Source organism: Cnephaeus nilssonii, assembly GCF_951640355.1.
Source record: "Cnephaeus nilssonii genome assembly, chromosome: 7".
Taxonomy (NCBI): domain Eukaryota; kingdom Metazoa; phylum Chordata; class Mammalia; order Chiroptera; family Vespertilionidae; genus Cnephaeus; species Cnephaeus nilssonii.
In genome coordinates, this window is record NC_137078.1 from 60,398,977 (window position 1) to 60,418,728 (window position 19,752).

Genomic DNA, 19,752 nt, shown 5'->3' on the forward strand with positions numbered 1-19,752 from the left:
CTTTCCCCAATGAGCCAGAGACAGAAACAAAAATGGCAGAAGTAGAAGATAAAGACTTCATTGCAGGAAACCCAGAAAAGAATGAGGCCACTCAATATAAGCTAACTTTTACATAACATTTCCTGCAGCCTGAAAAGAAAACCTTGGCTCTGTAGTGGCACTGAGGGAGAAAGCTCTTAAATTATGGAGTTCAGAGGAGCTTTCACACTGGACAAGAACAACCTCAAAAAGTATTATTTTCCTTTTCTGGTTCTTGGGAGATAGGTATAATTTCACTGACTGCATTCTCCTTTTAATGAATTTAAAGTGGCGTTAAATTTTTAGAAAATAAAAAGAGTAACAGGGTATTGCATTGTGAGAAACTACTTCAGATATTGTAACTGCATTCTAGACCTACCCAAACTACAAAATGAGGAGAAATTCACTGATTACCTTCTAGATTAGAATCTCTATTAAACCAAGAACGAAATAACTTAAAAACAAAGCCCTTAGAGTCAGAAAAGCTAGTGTTCACATGTTTATTCTGCCCTTTGGTGCCTCAGTTTCCTTTCTTGCAATATAGGGGTGAAAATAGCATCAACTTTCACTGGGCCCTTGTCAAAATTAAGAGCGGGAATGAATTTAAAAAATGTAGCACTGCCTCATCCTACCTAATAAAATAGTAATATGCAAATTGACCGCACCTTTGCTATGTCCAACATCCAAAGCCACACCCACCAGCCAATCAGGGTGAGTATGCAAATTACCCAACAAAGATGGCAGTTAATTTGCATATGCTGAGGGAGGGAGGAGTGAAGACTGAAGACAACTTAGAAGGAAGACGGAGGAAAAGCGGAAAGCAAGATGGCTGCCAGAGGGAAAGCCCGGGCGGGGCGGGGCGGGGCAGAGTGGGGCGGGTGGCAGCGGCGCGGGTGCAGGCGCGGCGGCCGCAACAGCGGCGGCAGCGGCAGCGCATGCGGCCGCAGCAGCCGCTTGCAGGATTTTTCCTGCAAATGGGCTACTAGTAAATAATAAGTATTCAATGTTAGCTCAGTTCCCAACACAGCTCTCCCACTTCCATATCTCCCAATCGGTCTCTTAATGAGAACATCTTTATGTAACTCAAATGAGGTAGAACACAGTAGATTACTGAGGGAAGGTGATTTAACAAGACACAGCTATTGACTAGTGCTACAATGGCAGGGCTGGGGTGGGCTGGGGAGGAGACTGGACGACACTGCACTCTGAAGAAAGGAAAAATGTTGCACACACAGCAGAGGTCCTCCACTGCTTTGTGTGTGAGGCGGACCCCATTCTTCTGCTGGCTTTCCAATTTGTTAATCAGGCTGTAGACTATTCTTAAGAGTCACACAACGGGGTGACTATAGCTTTGCATATGGGAAGATCATATTCAGGACTTGCTTACAGTATTTATTTTAGTCAGGTTTGATCAACTGATTTTTTTTAACTGCTTTACTGAGATATAATAGATATACAATAAATCACATGCTTAAAATGTAAAATTTGATATGTTTGAACACTCATGAAACCATTGCCATAATAAAAAAAATTGGTCCATCAATTTCTTTTTGCGTGTTTAGCTATGGTAAACCTATCTATGTTAATAAAACTGTAGGAAAAAGAAACTGTTTTGCAATTTTGAAATCCTTTACTTTCTGCTCCGTAAACTAGTGTTTCTACAATGGGATATTTTATTACATGAAGTCTCTTAGGGCATACTTATTGCATTAAAAAGTACAATTTATAAATCCATGTATGATAATAATCTAAAAGAGCCAATCTAAGATGACAGAAGCTTTTGACTATACATTAGAATCTTATCTATGGATGCACAAAAGCTATTAATTTATTTACTACTGTACTATGCTTCTAAATTGCACCTAAGATTTCCAAAAGACTTCAAAAATAATTCAGTGTCAATGAGCAGAGAGTGGAGGATCGACGGTGGAGACCGGCGTGTTGGCAAAGGTCCGCAGGAGGAGTTTTGTCACGAAGCAGCTACAGATAGGTACATGGGTTGGTCACTTAACCTTTATGGTTCCAGTTCGTTTCTTTTATTAAATAAATACTACTAGACAATCATAACTGAATTTACCTGTAGTTGTATGTCTTTATCCCTGGCAAATACGGGAAATATTCATGCTTTTTATTTTTAACGGTTCTTAAAATAAACATATACACATGCAAAATAACAAGATTTCATTTTGGTTATCCTGCAGGCAAATGCTCCAAAGGGAATGCACTGCCTCTGTCTTGAAGGACGTGTGAGCCAGAGGAGACACAGCCCTCTATGCCCCCCCCCCGCCAGTCAATTGTACATTTCCTGTGCCACCCATCCAGCCAGTCCCTCCGGCTGCCTCGGTAACCTGACAAATCACTGCAATTCCCGGCACAGCACTACCGGCTCTCTTCCCACACAGGCCCTGTGGGGAAGATCATAAATAAATCCTATATTCCTGGGACAGCACCATGAACAGGCCTGTGTATTTTCTGGGACTAATTGCTTAGGGAAAGCCAATTCTCTAGAGCAAGTCTCATTCCAGTCTACGTGGTAATTATATGTTAATGCATTTTGAAATTAATTCAGAGCCCCCTACCCTCACCCCACGAGCATCGTAGTAAAGGGCAGAGAAGCTGAGACTTAATCACATTGTCTTCTGGGGGCTTAACGTCGGATTTCTTTTGTACATGAACTGGGCCATCGATCGGCAGAACTCACTGACTGCTCTTCCGCGGGAGCAACGCAGTCGCTCAGCAACAAAACTGCTGGCGGACGTCCTGTCAAAAATCAGCCACCGACAGGCTCCAGGAGAGAAGCAGAGTCTCTGACTTCGAAGAAGCCACCATGTATGTCTCACCCGTCCCTTTCCTACTTCCTCTAAATTAGCCTCAGGTTAGGGCTTAAACAACTCAGATCAACTATAAATAAAAGGAGGCTGGAGTAAAGTAACAACATAACAATGACAACAAAGCAATAATGAGAAGTGATAATGAGCAAATGGTGGGACTGTAAAAATAATCAAGGCAGGGATAACTTGACCTCAATTGAGGAGAGAAGCCACAAAAATAAATGGAGCGTGGGTGGATAAGCAAATACACAGATGTGCTCTAACCTGGAAATCTAGTAAGCATAATCTAAAAACCACTGTACATGCCTCTATCATAATGCATTGCGCATGCCATAATATCATAATGCCATCATCTAACACACTGCCATAGGCAAAGAACTAGTGTCATAACTACTGGCTTCACCTTCCCTGGCACTCATCATGAAATCAATGTCTTATTCTCAGTTCAAAAGCACACTGGATTGAATATCATGCTATATACAAAATCCTCACATATCATAGAGAAATGATTGAAATTTTTTCTCAGCTATAAAAAGACACCAGGAAACTATTTTCCAAAGGAATACTTTCCCCCTGTCACCCCTGACCTAGAGCCAAAAGCCAAGTGAGAAGATGGGTTATAGCTGATTAAGAATCCAGTGTGTGCATTTTTCCATTCTCTCAGCTATTCAAGACACTGCATGGAGCTGGTGAGGAGTACAAGATGGCTTCCCTCTGGGAGACCCCTTCAGAGGTAAATGCACTAATATAAACAAACCAAAAAGGACTGAAATACAAAAGTCCATGAAAAATACTATTTTACCAATAGCATCTGAAAAGTAGGAAGGTATTACTATGTGCCAGTCATTGCAACAAAACCTGACTTTATCTTCTCTTCTTAATTCTCATCACACCCTCTGAGGTTGCTGCCATGCAATCGCTAGGCTGATTTGGCTCAGTGGATAGAGCGTTGCCCTGCAGATTGAAGGGTCCCAGGTTCAATTCTGGTCAAGGGCACATGCCCAGGTTGCGGGCTCAATCCCCAGTAGGGGGTGTGCAGGAGGCAGCCAATCAGTGATTCTCTCTCATTGATGTTTCTCTCTCTCTCTCTCTACCTCTCTGAAATCAGTAAAAATATTTAAAAGAAATACTTGCTGAATGAATAAATAATTTCCATTTGATAAAGAAGGTAACCAAGGATTAGAGAAGATAAACAGCTAAAATATGTGATGCTAGAATGTGTTCCAACATATTTTAATATATTTTTTTTAACAAGAGAATTGAGAGGAGCGGAGTGGGATTAAATTATTGCCATGTTTAATCTTTTTTCCCTTTTCATCTCTGAATGAAGATTAACGTTGCTAAATAGCAACAAAAGAATCAAATTCAGAAAGTCAAAGGAAGGAATAGGAGGTATCCAATATGGCAATTTGTTAGTATTTCTTTTTCACACAGGAAAGCTCTTCCAGCCTCTAGCCTAGAAAACAGGTATTGAAGTTTCTGTCTGCGAGGGAGAAAATAGGATCCAAATAACAGTCAACTGTGTGCCAGGTACTCTGTTAAACTCCTTCTAAAATGCAACTAATAACTGAAAGAATTGATAGGAGTTAAAGCAGGCCTTCGAGTCCAGTTCCCAATGCCCTGTACACAGTGTTGACTTTTGTGTATGGCCTGTACAGCAGTCTCATTACTCTGCAGCCACACTCATTTGTGACTGGTATCTCATAAGATCCCAGACAGAGAAATACAATACCAGTGCTCCTGTTGGTCTGGATACCACAGGCCGTTCCCTTCAGTCTTAAGAAGGTCGAGAGAATAGAACTAGAATCTTCATGTTCCAAATTATAGCCTTTGGGACATTTCCATTTACCATGCAAGACAAAAAATCTGTGTCTAGGTATGCGTAACGCAACACAGTGACACAATTTCCTCGTGGATCTACACCAATGGGGTTTGGTTGAAGCACCATAGGGAACACAGTATACTTCAAGTGGTTAGAGCATGGATCTTAGAGTCTGGCACACCTGGATTCTTACTGAAACTTAGTAACTTAGTTCTGTAATATTAGGCAAGTCACTTTTTAAATTTTATTATTTATTTATTTATTTATTTAAATTCTTTATTGTTTAAAGTATTACATATATCTCCTTTTTCCCCCAATGACCTCTCCCCAGCTGCTCCCATGCCCCAGCACATGCCCTCACACCCCCCACCCCGCCTACTGTCTGTGTCCATTGGTTATGCTTATATGCATGCATACAAGTCCTTTGGTTGATCTCTTACTCCCCCCCCACCCCCCACACCCTTCTTCTGAGGTTTGTCAATCTGTTCAATGCTTCTATGTCTCTGTATCTATTTTTGTTCATCAGTTTATGTTGTTCATTATATTCCCACAAATGAGTGAGATCATGTGATACCTATCTTTCTCCGACTGGCTTATTTCACTTAGCATAATGCTCTCCATAGTTAAGTTACTTATGTAGTTTTCTTAGCCATAAAATCAGGATCATAATAGTACTTACTATATAGGGCTCTTAAGAAGAATAAACACGGATGTGTGAATGCATAGGTAGATTACTAGCAACAACTCAGTAAATTAGCTTTTGCTTTCATGATTATTACCACCACTGCCACTTTAGTCTCATCTCTGAAGAAGTCCCTAAACAGTAGCCAAAGGAAACAAACTTGAAGCACTGAGTCATATTAGTCGATACATATGGTCACTTTTGATTTTTATTTATTTTATGATTATGCGTGTCAGTGCTACCCAATATGGGTGGCTTTCATGACGCTATATGACAACAGAAGAAGAAAAATAATTCCAGAAGTGACATTTTTGTGGAAATAGAATTTAGATGGGGAGAAACTATTAGGGCTGGAAGAGAAAGGTGATACTAATGGTCTCACAGTTGTATCTGACCAGCTTTGGCTGTAGATATTATTAGGCAAGTCAAATTGTGGAAAACTGTGAACTGTGTTCTGAGTCAGAATCTCAAGAGGAAATTGTGCAATGCAAAATCAGCAACTCCTCATTGTAAATTATTCTGACACTGCGTGCCTCTGTGATTTATCTCCCCTTAATGGCCAAGTGTTAGAGCATTTTACCAGGAGGCCTAGACCACACTGGTTAACAAAGAGCTAAGACGCCAGTAAAGGAGGTTGCTGTGTCTGATCCTTAGTATATATTAGCTGTGTCATTATTACTACATTTTTCCTTTTAGAGTGCAACAATCTTGTCATGTCTGTTTCTTCCTCTGGACTGTGAGCTATTTGAATGAACTGGATGTACTCATTAATTTTTCTGTGTCTGGTTCTAAGAGACACAAAAAATATTAGCTGAATGGACAAGAAAATGAATAGCAAACTAAGATAAACTCAGAACAGAAACCCTGACTTTAAGTTTAGGAAAATAAGAATAACCTTTCAGTTTATTGATGAAAACATCTAGAGAGTAATTATCAGAGAATCAGTCAACTCCTTAGCTTCTTTTATTTCTATACTGTTCTTATGTGGCTTTAACCCACATCAGCAGCTTCACAGATATTAGCCATTCCTTGACAATCAGATCACATTGGATCTGGCACTTTTTCAAAAAATTAAATTACAACAGAAAAGACAAATGTCAATAAAAACAAAAATATTTACTATGTAAAATAGTAAAAACAAAAAACACAAAAATACATACAAATGTCATGCTTATGGTTAATTCAAAACCCAGAGCATTTTGATAAATACTAATAATATTATATTAATACATAATCAAATTAGTTTTGAACTTTTAAAAATTAATATTAAAAACAAGCCTTACTCTTTTAATATGTTTCCATGAGATTTTACTTAAGGGCTTCTAAATTATTTTGAGAGATTTGTTTTTACTCAAGCAGCAAATAACATTTGCACGTGACAATATGATTTTTATTTTTGCCTTGAAAAATGATTTTAGTTGAAGAAAATATAATTTGTCAACACTCTTCTCCTTCACCTCATTTTATTGTACACTATCTCCTGTACCCCTTCACTTCACCAGAAGAGAAGTAAAAAAATATGTGCCCCTTACCTCTAATAGTTCATCTCCAATACGCATGCGTCCATCTGTGGCTGCGGGTCCTTCTGGGTTAATTCCCACCACAAAGATGCTCATGCGTGACCTGTCCTTATTGCCAGCAAGGCTGAGTCCAAGTCCATTCTTATCCTTTTCAAGTTCAATAATGTGTAATTCTCCAGGCAGATCTGCATATCTTTGCCTGATTTTTTCTATTAAAATAAAGAGAAAGAGAAAATGAAATAGAGCAGTTAAATTTATATTACAGAGATGTCAGCATTTCCCTAACCATACTGTGAATCCTCTACAATGAATGGTCCTTTTTGGGGAATGAAGTACTTGAGGTCATTCATAGCCTTATGTATTAGTTACAGTTAAGAATTCTTTACATTATCTAAGGAGGTAGTTCACCCATAAAACCTTTCCTGATCGTTCAGTTTCACACTGGCCTAGGCTTTCCCTGGGTTATTTTCTCATATAAGAAGGTCAAAACAATGTGGTGAAAATCCTGGCCTCCCTGCACCCTCTCAAAAAAAAAAAAAAAAAAAAAAAGCTGTGTGTGTGTGTGTGGGGGGGGGGCAGGGGGAACAAAGAATATTTACAGAGCACCAGTTTTATACCAAGTAAAGTGATTGGTCCTTGAGATATTATTTTGAACAAAGCAGACATGGTTCCTGTTCTCATGGATTTGCAGTCCAGTAGGAAAGAAAATCAACAATTATTTTTAAATAATTACATTTCTTTAAAGTATACAGAGGTTACAAAATAATAATATTGAGTGCTATGTGAGTAAAAATAGGGTAATTAAGAACGTTGATTTAGCTATCAGCTCTCAATTCAATCTGCAAATCTATCATTTACTCAATACCCAATAATTAATATTTTATATCTATGGAATTCATCTCTGAAATGGGCATTAGATTACCTACTTGCTTGGATGCTAAAAAAATGAACTAAAATACATGTTAAAAAAACTCAATGGTTCATGGCTTACAGGCATTTTATAATTATTTTAGCCGATCTGTCTCACTGTGCTATCTCTACTTTATGGTCTAGATGACACAAATAAATTATAGGACAAGAAAGGGAAAATAACTACAGATTTTAAAATAACATTATTATGAATAGTATATCAATGAACTAAATGTTGACACATTTTAAAATATAGATAACAGATAAATTGCTCAAAAATTTAAAATAACATATTTAGTACAAGCCTAAATGTAAAACTGCAATAGACTAGTAATTATTAAAGAAACTGAAATGATCATCAAGAATATTACCTTTCAAAAATACTTTCTAGTCCTAGATATTTTTATATTTGAATTCTATCAGATTTCAAATTATAATAAATTTTTATCCTTTGTAAGCTGTTCTAGAATATGGGAAAATGTACAAAAAGTTATCCACCCCATTTTTTGAGGCTGTATAATTCTAATTCTGATTCCAAAATCAAGAAAAGAAAATTTCCCTTGCTGGTGTGGCACCAAACAGTCGCAGGTTTAACTTCCAGTCAAGGGTACATACCTGAGTTGCAGGTTTGATCTCTGGCCCTGGTCGGGGCTTATGTAAGAGGCAACCAGTTAATGTGTCTTTTTCACATCAATGTTTCTCTGTCTCCCCACCTTTCACTCTCTCTAAAATGCAATGGAAAAACTATCCTTGGGTGAGGATTAAAAAAAAGAATAAGAAAAATTTATAGTCTCATTTATTTAAAAATGATAATTTAATTCAAGAGTGTATTAAAAATATTTAATTTGACCTCTATGATATAGCCAAATATTGACCATTTTCTGACATAAGAAAAGCATTTTCATACAATTCAATCTAACAATATATTATGAAGAAGGGTATAGGCCAGGAATGCAAGGATTGCATATATTAGATGGTTAATATATGAAATATATGCCAGTTGAAATCATAAAAGAATGGTTTCTAAAGTTTTCTTCAATTGCTGTGCCATATTATTAAACCAACTAGCGTTCCTGTTGCAGGAAAAATCCTGCAATAGGGTTTCCTGCTGCACTCTACCCCGCCCCGCCTGCTCTCCTCCCTTCTCCCCCGCCCCGCCTTCTCCGCCAGCGCCCCTGCTTTTCTCCCTTCTCCGCCAGCCCGCCCGCTCTCCTTCCTTCGCCCCCGGCCCCGCCTCCGCTCCTCCCTTCTCCCCCGGCCCCGCTTCCGCTCCTCCCTTCTCCTCCCCCCCGGCTTGCTTGCTTCTCTGCAGCTTTGCTCCCTTCTGCAGCTCTTGGCTTCTTTCTATGCTGTCTTGATATGCAAATTAGCCGCCATCTTTGTTGGGGTAATTTGCATACTCATCCTGATTGGTTGGTGGGCGTGGCTTGGGCATAGAGAAGGTGCGGTCAATTTGCATATTTGTCTATTATTAGGTAGGATGCCCCAAACAATGTGACAAAAAAGTGGTGGAGTCCTAACAGCATGACACCAAAATTTTTTTCAGAGATAATTCATTCTTTCAGTTAAAAGAAGTAGACTGATTTCTTCTTTAGATTTTCATTCAAAAGTAAAAAAAAAAATCCATTAGGACTATTAGAAAAAAACAACACAAATAGCAAGGTATGCCTTATCTTTTAAAATAGACTATTAAACGGAAGAAACTTGAAAAGCAAAAGGGGTTATACTTTATCATTTTTTCGATGCATCATAAAACAGGAAGAGTGCCAAATGCTTTGTAACACATATGCTTGTTAATCTGCAGTTAAATTTTTATTGTTAAGATTTTCAGGCCTCAGAATTTGAGTTACCCTATAGCTTTTATTTAGACTCATAACTTAGAAGGGGCTTAAAAGACAAGCGGTCAAGCCCTAGCCGGTTTGGCTCAGTGGATAGAGTGTCTGCCTGCGGACTGAAAGGTCCCAGGTTCGATTTCAAGGGCGTGCAGGAGGTAGCCGATCAATGAATGATTCTATCTCATCATTGATGTTTCTATGTATTTCCCTCCCTCTTCTTCTCTGAAATCAATAAAAATATATTTTTTTAAAAAAAGATGAGCGGTTCAACTCCTATACAAATTAAATGCTATGTTTTCACCATATCACAGAATCAGAGACTTTTAATGCAGGCAAAATAAACCAAGAAATCATCAAGATCTACCTTCTCTTAAAGCACCCCCTACCCTGGACTCCATTTCATAAAGAACGATATTAGACTGTAAAAAGAAGATCCTGTATAAGGTTATGAAGCTAATTTATAGCTAGAAACAAAAGTCTAATATGTAGTTTAATTCCTTCTCTACAAATCATGTTAAATCTCTCCAATAACATTCAAAAAATTACAAATACTCCAAATTTCTCCCTTACTTGAAGAAGCTATAGAGTCATCATATTATCAAAATACCTCCGTACATAAAAGAAACTTTCTACAGTTCATCATGTCATTGAATCCTCCCACACCTTTGCAAACACTTCCGTATGCAGATGAGCGGACCGATACTTAGAGAGGTGAGGTGGTTTGGCCAGCGTTTGGGTCCAAGTGCCGCGCTCTCTTCATCACATCACAGCTAACACTTAGACTGGTAGAATTTTTAATAAGAGGAATAACCATAGTTTCCAGTGCTAGTCTGCTTAGATCATTTGGCAGGCAGGCTACCTAAAAATCACCCCCAGAACCTGTAAAATAGGATCATGACAAGGCTCCACCAGCTGAGATTCTGAGCCAGCAAGTTTGGGGTAAGGTTTGGGAATAGGGTCAAGTTCTCTTTGTAACAGGCCCTGAGATGATTTTCATTGGCAGCTCCACCTGTAAATAACAGCTTACTCTCCCATGCAACACAAAAACTTTTTCTAAAGCTATCATGACAGTCAACCATAATGATCACAGACAACCAAAATTTAAGGCAGGCTTGAAATATGCTTTTCACAAAACTAATCTAATATGGAGACTATCTCTGGCTCCACAATCGTGCTCAGGATTAAATATGAAATTTGTTTTGACTGTATAGTAGATCTCAATCTTTTCCCCTCTATCTCCTACCCTCCCACATAACTGCCTCCCGCCTTCTCAAATCGCAGAAGTTTCCTGTAGTTTCCATTACCAATTACTTCTACTCTGTAGGTATAATTAAAGGTGAACTAGAATTTCAAAAAGGGAGAAGGAAAACAGAGTTAGTGTGTGGGGGAAAGCAGTACTGAGCTTTCATCTTTGGAAAATCAAGACACTGCATGCCAGTTTAACAATTCAGGATTTAAGAAAGAAACCACACTGGGGGAAAAGGAGGATCTATGTATACCTTCAACAATAAAGATTAAAAAAGAAAAGAAAAGAAAGAAGCCACAGGCTAGCCCCTCCAGTGCACAGCTGAGTCAGCACAAACTGTTCTGCAGCATTAGACATGTGGCTCCACCACAGGGAACCCCACACTGCCTGGCATTTGCTCTTAGGGCTGCTGGGAGTCGTTTCCATGGCAACCCACATACACACCCCTTATATAATTACTCAATTTTAGCATCAAAACATTAAAAGTCTTATAATCATCCAGGGTCTTACTAAACTCATTACTGGTATTGCCAAGAAATATCTATACTAATAAAAGGGTAATATGCTAATTAGACCAGGAGACCTTCTGGACAAAGCCATGGTGGCGGGGCTGAGTCAGAGGCAGGTAGGGGCGATCAGGCCAATAGGGGAGGGCAGTTGGGGGTGATCAGGCTGGCAGGGGGGGGCATTTGGGGGAGAGTAGGCTGGCAGGGTAGGGTAGCTGGGGGTGAGCAAGCTAGCAGGCAGAGTGGTTAGGGGCTATCAGGCAGGCAGGCAGGTGAGTGGTTAGGAGCCAGCAGTCCCGGATTGCAAGAGGGATGTCCTACTGCTGGTTTAGGCCCTGTGGGATTGGGCCTAAACTGGCAGTTGGACATCCCATGAGGGGTTCCAGATTGGAGAAGGTGCAGGCCGGGCTGAGAGACCACCCCCCCCCACCCTGTGCACGAATTTCGTGCACCGGGCCACTTGTTTGTAATAAACAGCCAATCTTTATACTGATTTTCATTGACTTTCACAACGTGTAATTAAGTGAAGGTGGTTCCTATTCCCAAATAATCTAGATGCCCTTCCATTTCTAAATAGAACTCAGAGATAAGGAGATAGCCTACTTCTTTTGGCACTAGGCTTTACTTCAATTCCTGGAACAAACTGCCTAGAATAAAGGAGAGAGGGAATAGTCTTTTGACTCAACTGAACAGTCACTCTTGTTTTAAACATGGATTTTCTAGCCCCAGGACAATGTTTTCTGAAGAAAGGAATCCCAAAATGCTCATAATTCTGTATCAAAGCATCGATGCCTTTTCCTGGCCAAGAAAGCCAATAAGATTTCTCCAGTGTGGCCTCAGGATGTTTTCCCACCATCACAGGATATTAGGTGTTGCTAAATAACAGAACCTTTCTCCCAGGAAAGAAACTTAATTCAAATCACTGCCCAGTTTTTTAATAGAAAATGTTCAACACACTGGAATAATGATCCAATACAACTTCAGAAGCATTTTGTTACCTGGTCTGTTTCCAACTAATAAAGAATAAAATTACAGAGAAAAATATTTAAGTATATCTTTCTATATATTAAATACAACAATCCCACTTTTAAATAATCAGGTTATGATATGCATCTCAATCTAATTTTCTTATGCAGTAATCACTTTTCATTCACTGAGAGTTAATCAGTACCTACAGATTTGAGAAGTAAAAACATGAAAGAAAACCATAACTGATTAAAAAAAAAAAAAGCATATGAACTCCAGTAGTAAGGAGCAAATCTCAAGTGAAAGCCCACAAATAGAGAAAACAAGGAAAACATGTCCACATAAACTACATTTGGCATGACAACAAATAAACTTCCCACTTACATGAAGTAGAAATGTTTGCCAGTTACAAATTTGATATTATAAGTAGATATTAACTTAGAAACACGAGACCTACAGATAAGTATAATAATAACAGCTGTATATTGTTCTAAGCACTTTATAATTTAACTCATTTAATCTTTATAAAAAATTGATTTGGGCCCTAGCCGGTTGGGCTCAGTGCACAGAGCATAGGCCTGCGAACCAAAGGGTCCCAGGTTTGATTCTGGGCGAGGGCACATGCCATGGTTGCAGCCTCCTCCCCAGCTCGGGCTGCAGGGCTTGTCAGGAAGCAACCAATCAATGTGTTTCTCTCACATCGATATTTCTCTCTGTCTTTCCCTTTCTCTTCCACTCTCTCTAAAAATCAATGGAAAAACATCCTTGGGTAAGAATAAAAAAATAGATTTGGTAGATATTATTATCCCTTTTTATAGGCAGGAAACTAAGGGACAGAGAGGGGTAGATAACTTGTGCAGTAACAAGCAAGTGAATAGTAAAGCTGGGATTTGAAACCAGAAAGTTTGGCTATGGTGTCCATGATCTTGGGTGAAAGTCAGGGCCAGAATTAAACAAAAATGTATTAATATAGGACTTGGGGGGAAAAAAAACAGAGAAATTGAGTCATTTCCTTCATTTCATTTACAATAATTCAACTTATATTAGATATAAGAATAGAAAAGAAACTCAACCATAATTTAAAGTGACGAAATTCAGGCAGTTAATGAGAACAAAAATCATTAAGCTTATTTCCTTAAGAGACCACAGAGTAAGAAAAAAAAAAAAAGCCTCAACTAATAATAAAAATCTAAAATGTTCCCATTAGATGAATCAAAATTCAAATGAGTCAACGTACAATGAGTACGTTTTAAACAAGGCACTGTATTAATATTGACTGAACTTTCCCTGACACTATGCTGATCCCTTGGCATATTTGGAGTTATGAAATATAATCCTCAAGATGCCCATTTATAGAACAATGGATAAATAATTATGGCATGTTCATAAAATGGAACTTTATTCAACAATGAAAACCAACCACTCCTATAGGCAACATGTTTGAATATTAGAAATGTACAGTTGATTAAAAGAAGCCAAGACAGAAAAGCATATAAACCACATGATTCAATTTTTATCAAGTTCAAAAAACAGGCAAAGCTATTCTATGGTTTTAAATGTCAAGACAGAATTGACCTTTGGGGAAGAGGGAAGAAAGGGTGAATCAGAAAATGTGACTTTTTCTGAGTGTTAGTTTCTATTTTGTGTTCCGGATGGTGGGTGAAAATTCATCAAACTGCAGTACAGTTTTCTGTTTGTATATGCTTCAATACATTTATATTTTAAAAAGAGAATAAAATATTTTATTTTTAAATATAAAATAAAAATTATATTTTAAAGAGAATAAAATAATGCAATGTGAGAACCTTGCTTGAAATCTGATTTGAAGAAACCAATTGTAAGAAATACACTAATTATGGATATTAGATAAAACCAAAAGAATTATAGCATTAAGTACTAGTACATTAATGGTATTATGGTTACATTTTTATGTTTTTATTTTTTGAAAAGGAATACACTTTCAGTCATAGAATTTATTTCTTTATTTTTTTTCAAGAGGGAGATTATAATTCTTTTTAAAAATTTTATCTTTATTGCTGAAAGTATTACAGATGTGCCCTCTTTCCCCCCATTGATTCCCTCCATCCCCTGCACATGTATGGATGAAATTACATGTCTGGAAATGGTTTAATAATATTTTGTAAAGAAAAATAAGGGATAGGTGAAGCAAGTACAGTAAAACCTTGGTAATTGATTCTGGGAGAATAATACATGGGAATTCACAGACTGTTCTTTTCATATTTACAGAGTTTGAAAATTTTCACAAAAGAAAAAAACAAAACCCTCCTAGTGATTCCATGAGATTTAATCACATGATCTTACAGATGATGAAACTGGGGCTCATGGAAGTAATGGAATTTGCTCAAACTCACATTTAGTAATTGGTAGACTGGGGTTCACATTCGGCTCTGTCTCAACCCAAATTCCATATGCTTTCCCACCACACAAGGAAGATGAAAAAAGAAAAAGTGTGTTGTGTTCACACCTCCTACCGATATCACTATGGTAATGTAAAAATGGCGGAAGGGAAGTCTACAGCCTGCTCAGTCCTTCGGGAATTTATAATTTAAGGAAGAGACATGGAGCACATCTAGGCAATCCTGAGAGCCGAGCCTTTGGAAGTTTCATTTGGCAGCAGTTCACCCTATGACTTAAAGAGGGGACAAGGAGAAACAGGAGGACCCAGAGGAAGACTATAAAAATACAAAGGTGGGCAAATAATTAGAGGCAAAGCGAGGGGGTGGTGGTAGAAAATCATTTGACAGATAAAATCAACAAGGCTTGAAAACTGGAGGTAAAGGAAGGGGGAAGGATAACAGGGAAACTGAGGTCTGATCCTTAGAGACAAGGAGTGAAGGACAAGGAGGTGACTATTTAGTTTAAATGAGCTGGTTTGTGGTATCAATAACAGGCGGCTGATGAATTTGACCTGGAGCTCAAAATGAAGGAGAAAATGTGTCCTGAACTGCTGCTAGATAAGGCAGAGATGGATAACTTTTGACCAGTGTTTGACAATGAATTAGCACTCAACTGGGAAGAATGGCTAAGACTGATAAGAAATATGGGCTAAGGGGTCAACTGAAATGGAAAAAGAAACTCAAGGATTCAGAAAAAAGAGTAATAGCTAACTTTATCCATTTATTCATTATCTGGGCCAGGCATTATACTATTTGATAAGGACATTAGGGTGAATTAAAAGGGGTGGGGGGAAGGGCTGAAGTAGGTAATATCAAAAGCATAAGGAATTCTAAATATGATTGGGATCTTTCTTTCAGTCACATATCAGCAGACTAAGAAAGATGCACGTCTGTAATAAGTACCTAAATGCTTAAGAATCACTTTAGTTTGGAGAGGGAATAAAACCAGTCCAGAACTTTCACAATCAAGGACACCAAGGACCACAGAGAACAGTGCAAACAAATGGCAAAACCAGGAACAGATCCAAAATTCTCATTAATTAGGCAGTTTCACTATTCTAGGTCTCAGATGTGGAGGCAATGAGGCCCGGGCTAAACTGAAGTTTGAAGTGGGCTATCTTCATCTCTCCTTTTCACAAATCTGACCCCAATTCCTTCTTCATTTCATGCCCAAGACCTCCGATTATGAGGGATGTGGGAGAAGGCAAACATTCGGTGGGGGAGATGCAGTTGGCAAATGATCTATTTACGAAGTACAAGTTCATTTACCACCTATAGGCTGAAAACATAAATTTAAATTAGTTTAATAGAGAGGAAAGGTTATCCATCCTAATTAGTGAAGTCAGACACATCTATACCCACGTTGAAATACATTGTCCTTTTTAAAAATTTTTATGTATTGGTTTTAGAGGGGGGGGGAGGGGGAAAGAGAGAGAAACATTGATTTGTCCACTTATTTATGCATTCACTGGTTGCTTCATGAATGTACCTTGACTGGAGATCGAACCTACAACCTTGGTGTATCAGGACAATGCTCTAAATAACTGAGCTATCTGGCCAGGGCCTCATATGTTCAACCTCGATGGATATGTCCAGTGAGGCCTTTTTGTAAGAGCACTGTTATACCCAAAGTGTGGTCCACAGATCACCAGAGGTAGTTATGTATAAAATACAGTTGTCTGGGCTCCATGTCTTATTTACAAAATCTAAATCTTGGAATGCAGCCAAGGAGCCATCCTGTTTTAAAAACAACACAGATTTCTATACAATTCTTATACACATTAAAGAATATGGTTGAGCCCTGGCCAGGTGGCTCAGTTGATTAGAGCGTCATCCCATATACCAAAGGGTTGCAGGTTCAATTCTCAGTCAGGGCACATACATAGGTTGCAGGTTCAATTCCTGGATGGGCTGCATATGGGAGGCAACCGATCGAAGTTTCTCTCACATGGATGTTTCTCTCTCTCTCTGTCCTTCTCTCTCTCTCAAAAGTCAATAATAATAAAAAAAGAATACTGTTGAAAAACCTACAAAAGTACCAATCCAAGAGCAAAATGCCTTAATGGCCCTTGGATATGTCTGAAAACAAGGTATAAGAAAGGGTTTGATTATTATTGACTTTACATTTTTACTGTCTTAAGAGAGAGAGCTGAAAAAACATTCTGATTTTGACAACAGCACTGAGGAGGCCAAATGTAATTTCAAAACACTCTTTATAATCACTTATATATTTTCAATATTAGGAGAATAAAGAATATGGTTCTTTATTCACTACAAAAGCATCGAGTTGCATAACCCTCATTATGGTGATGATAGCGTAGCAGAAATGTGTTAGAGTTGGGCTGACTTTGCTTTCTGGTCATTCCCCAGTCATGCAATAACGCTCAACCAAAGCTCCACACTGGCGACAGACCGCAGAGTTCAAGCAGTGGTGCCGACAGCGTGAAGGTGTTTAATTATGTCTTCTGGAGGGAGGGAAAGTGGCAGTTTCCAATAATTAAAGGGAACTGTAGTAGTCTGCAAGAAAGGGAATATAATATGGTATTTGCCAAGTTTATCTGGTCCTCTAGTGACTGATACTTTGGAAGCAAACTTCCCTCTGCAGGTTCAGGAACCATCTGGCGCTGTTTGCCTAGGGCTCTGCACATGTTTATTAGTTCTGATAATCATCACAGCAAGGTCCAGGGAAGAAGTAGAATTCTAGCTGACATTTGATTGTTTTCGTGTAGTCATCTTCAGTTGCTTCATGTTCATGTTCCCCACTATCATGAGAGGAGAAACTACCTCTGTTTTGTGTAGGCAGAGGTCCTAGCCCAGAGTAGATGCAGCATAAATATTTGAATATATTATACAAACTTACAAATTCTTCATTATCTAAATTGCTCAAGAAACAGGTTAAGTTAGACAAAATTTCTAATGAACAGAGTTTTATTTCCCCTAAGAATGAAATTTTAATAAAAGACTCCAACTGAGAAGAACATCTGTTCTGGGCAATTCAGATATTTCATCATTATTAGAAACACTACCATTTAGGTATGTTAAACTAGACTCAATCAGAAGAAAAGTACAAGAGATTTAGAGTCAGAAGCTCTTCATTAAAATGCAAATAATGAAGTAAAAAAGAACTACTGTTCAAATTCAGTTGATGCCACATTCCCATGTTTAAAATAAGAACAATAACCTTTTTTTGTCCTAGGAATTTCAAAATATAGAATTAAAGAATATAAACTTAGCTTAATGCCTAGCCCACAGTAGCTTTATGTGCTTGAAGTTTATTCCTTAACCAGCCCAAACTTCCCTTTCTTACCTATCACAGTTGGAGAGCTTAAAATAACACATAAACCAGTTTTAATGACATAGCAGTAATATCCAGAATATTAAAGATTCCTACAACTCAACAATAACAAAACAAACAATTTGATTAAAAAATAAGCCAAGGATTTGAAAAGATATTTCTCCAAAGGAGATACACAAACGGCCAATAAACTAATGAAAAGATTTCAACCTTACTAATAATCATCAGAGAAATGAAAATCAAAACCACAATGAGATACCACATTGTACCCATTAGGATGGCTACAAAACCCAGAAAATAACAAGTGTGAGTGAGGTGATGGAGAAACTGGAACACCTGTCCCTTATCGGTAGCAATGTAATATTGTGCAGCTCGTATGGAAAGTAGTATGATGACTTCTCACAAAATGAAAAATAGAATTGTCATATGATTCATCAATTTCACCTCTGGGGATATATGCAAAAGCATTGAAAGTGGGGTCTTGCCCTAACTTGTTTGGCTCAGTGGATAGAGCGTCGGCCTGCGGACTGAAGGATCCCAGGTTCAATTCCAGTCAAGGCCATGTACCTTGGTTGCAGGCACATCCCCACTGGGAGGTGTGCAGGAGGCAGCTGATCGATGTTTTTCTCTCATCAATGTTTCTAACTCTCTATCCCTCTCCCTTCCTCTCTGTGAAAAATCAATAAAATATGTTTAAAAAATACAAGTGGGGTCTTGAGGAGACAGTTGCACACCCATGTTCACAGTCGTACTTTTCACAAAAGTTTTTTTTTTTATCACAGTGAAAGAAGTAAGGAAGACAGAGTCTATTAAAAAAAGTTTACCCTTGAAATTTTACTTGAGGTTATGTTGTGATCTAGATATGCATTTGCCAAAATGAGTTATGAAGAAGATCACATATATGTTCTGTAGAATAGCTGCTGCAGAAAGGAAGATCTATCCCATACAGCTAAAGAAGTAAACAAAAAGGTCAAATTCTAAAAAAACGGTAGCTAAGATGATTAGATACTGAAGACGGTTAAAATACACTGACAAGACTCATCATTCATCTTCTTCCCACAGAGGAAGAGATACTTGTTCTCTCTCTGGTGTTGGTATTTTTGCACCATTTAATACTTTACCCCTTGGGCTTTAATATCCTTTTAGCCTTTTCTTAGGCAGTTGCAATAATAAAGGGATTACTTCAGGCACTGTAGCCAATCCTTTCTCACTTCTGTCTTGTCTTTATATCAATCACACCGTGGAAGCAGCTGACAGTCAGAACCTGCACAGGATCTTGCACATGGGTGAACAATTGCTCTCACAAGATAAAAGAGAACATAAATGAGAGGGGAGGAAACTGGAATGAACAAGCAAAAGAGAAAGGCAAAAGTAACAGCAGAGGAGGAAAGCAAGCAAAGAAACATCTGTGGAAGACTAATCTAAAATCTCTCATGGGCACTTCTGAACTCAAATTTATAACCATAACAGATGCTGCCTTTAAAGTGACAGTTACCTTCAAACAAGTGATTTCATTGAATACTTCAAATAGTCCTTTCTAGAAATAAGAAATACCGAGACTTGGGGGAGTTAAGTGAACTGACCAGAAAATTAGCTAGTGAAGGGCAGAGTGGATATTTTAACATAAATCACTGCCTCTTTCATGAATTATAAACCACACATGTCTTTAAAGGGCAATACGAAGCTGTATTTAGCCCACTACCTT

At 38.3% G+C, this 19,752-nt stretch overlaps 1 protein-coding gene across 4 annotated transcripts in view; it reads right to left on the reverse strand.

The window, feature by feature from the left end:
- The window catches only part of PATJ (PATJ crumbs cell polarity complex component), a 313,058-nt gene that overhangs the window by 123,655 nt on the left and 169,651 nt on the right, over positions 1–19,752 (reverse strand). For 3 of the 4 annotated variants that reach the window (XM_079776628.1, XM_079776629.1, XM_079776630.1), the window contains exon 28: positions 6,886–7,082. In XM_079776628.1, coding sequence (XP_079632754.1) covers positions 6,886–7,082 — 197 coding nt within the window. Of the gene's footprint in view, positions 1–6,885; positions 7,083–14,315; positions 16,032–19,752 lie in introns of those variants that run through there. The other variant, XM_079776631.1, reaches the window with a different exon arrangement.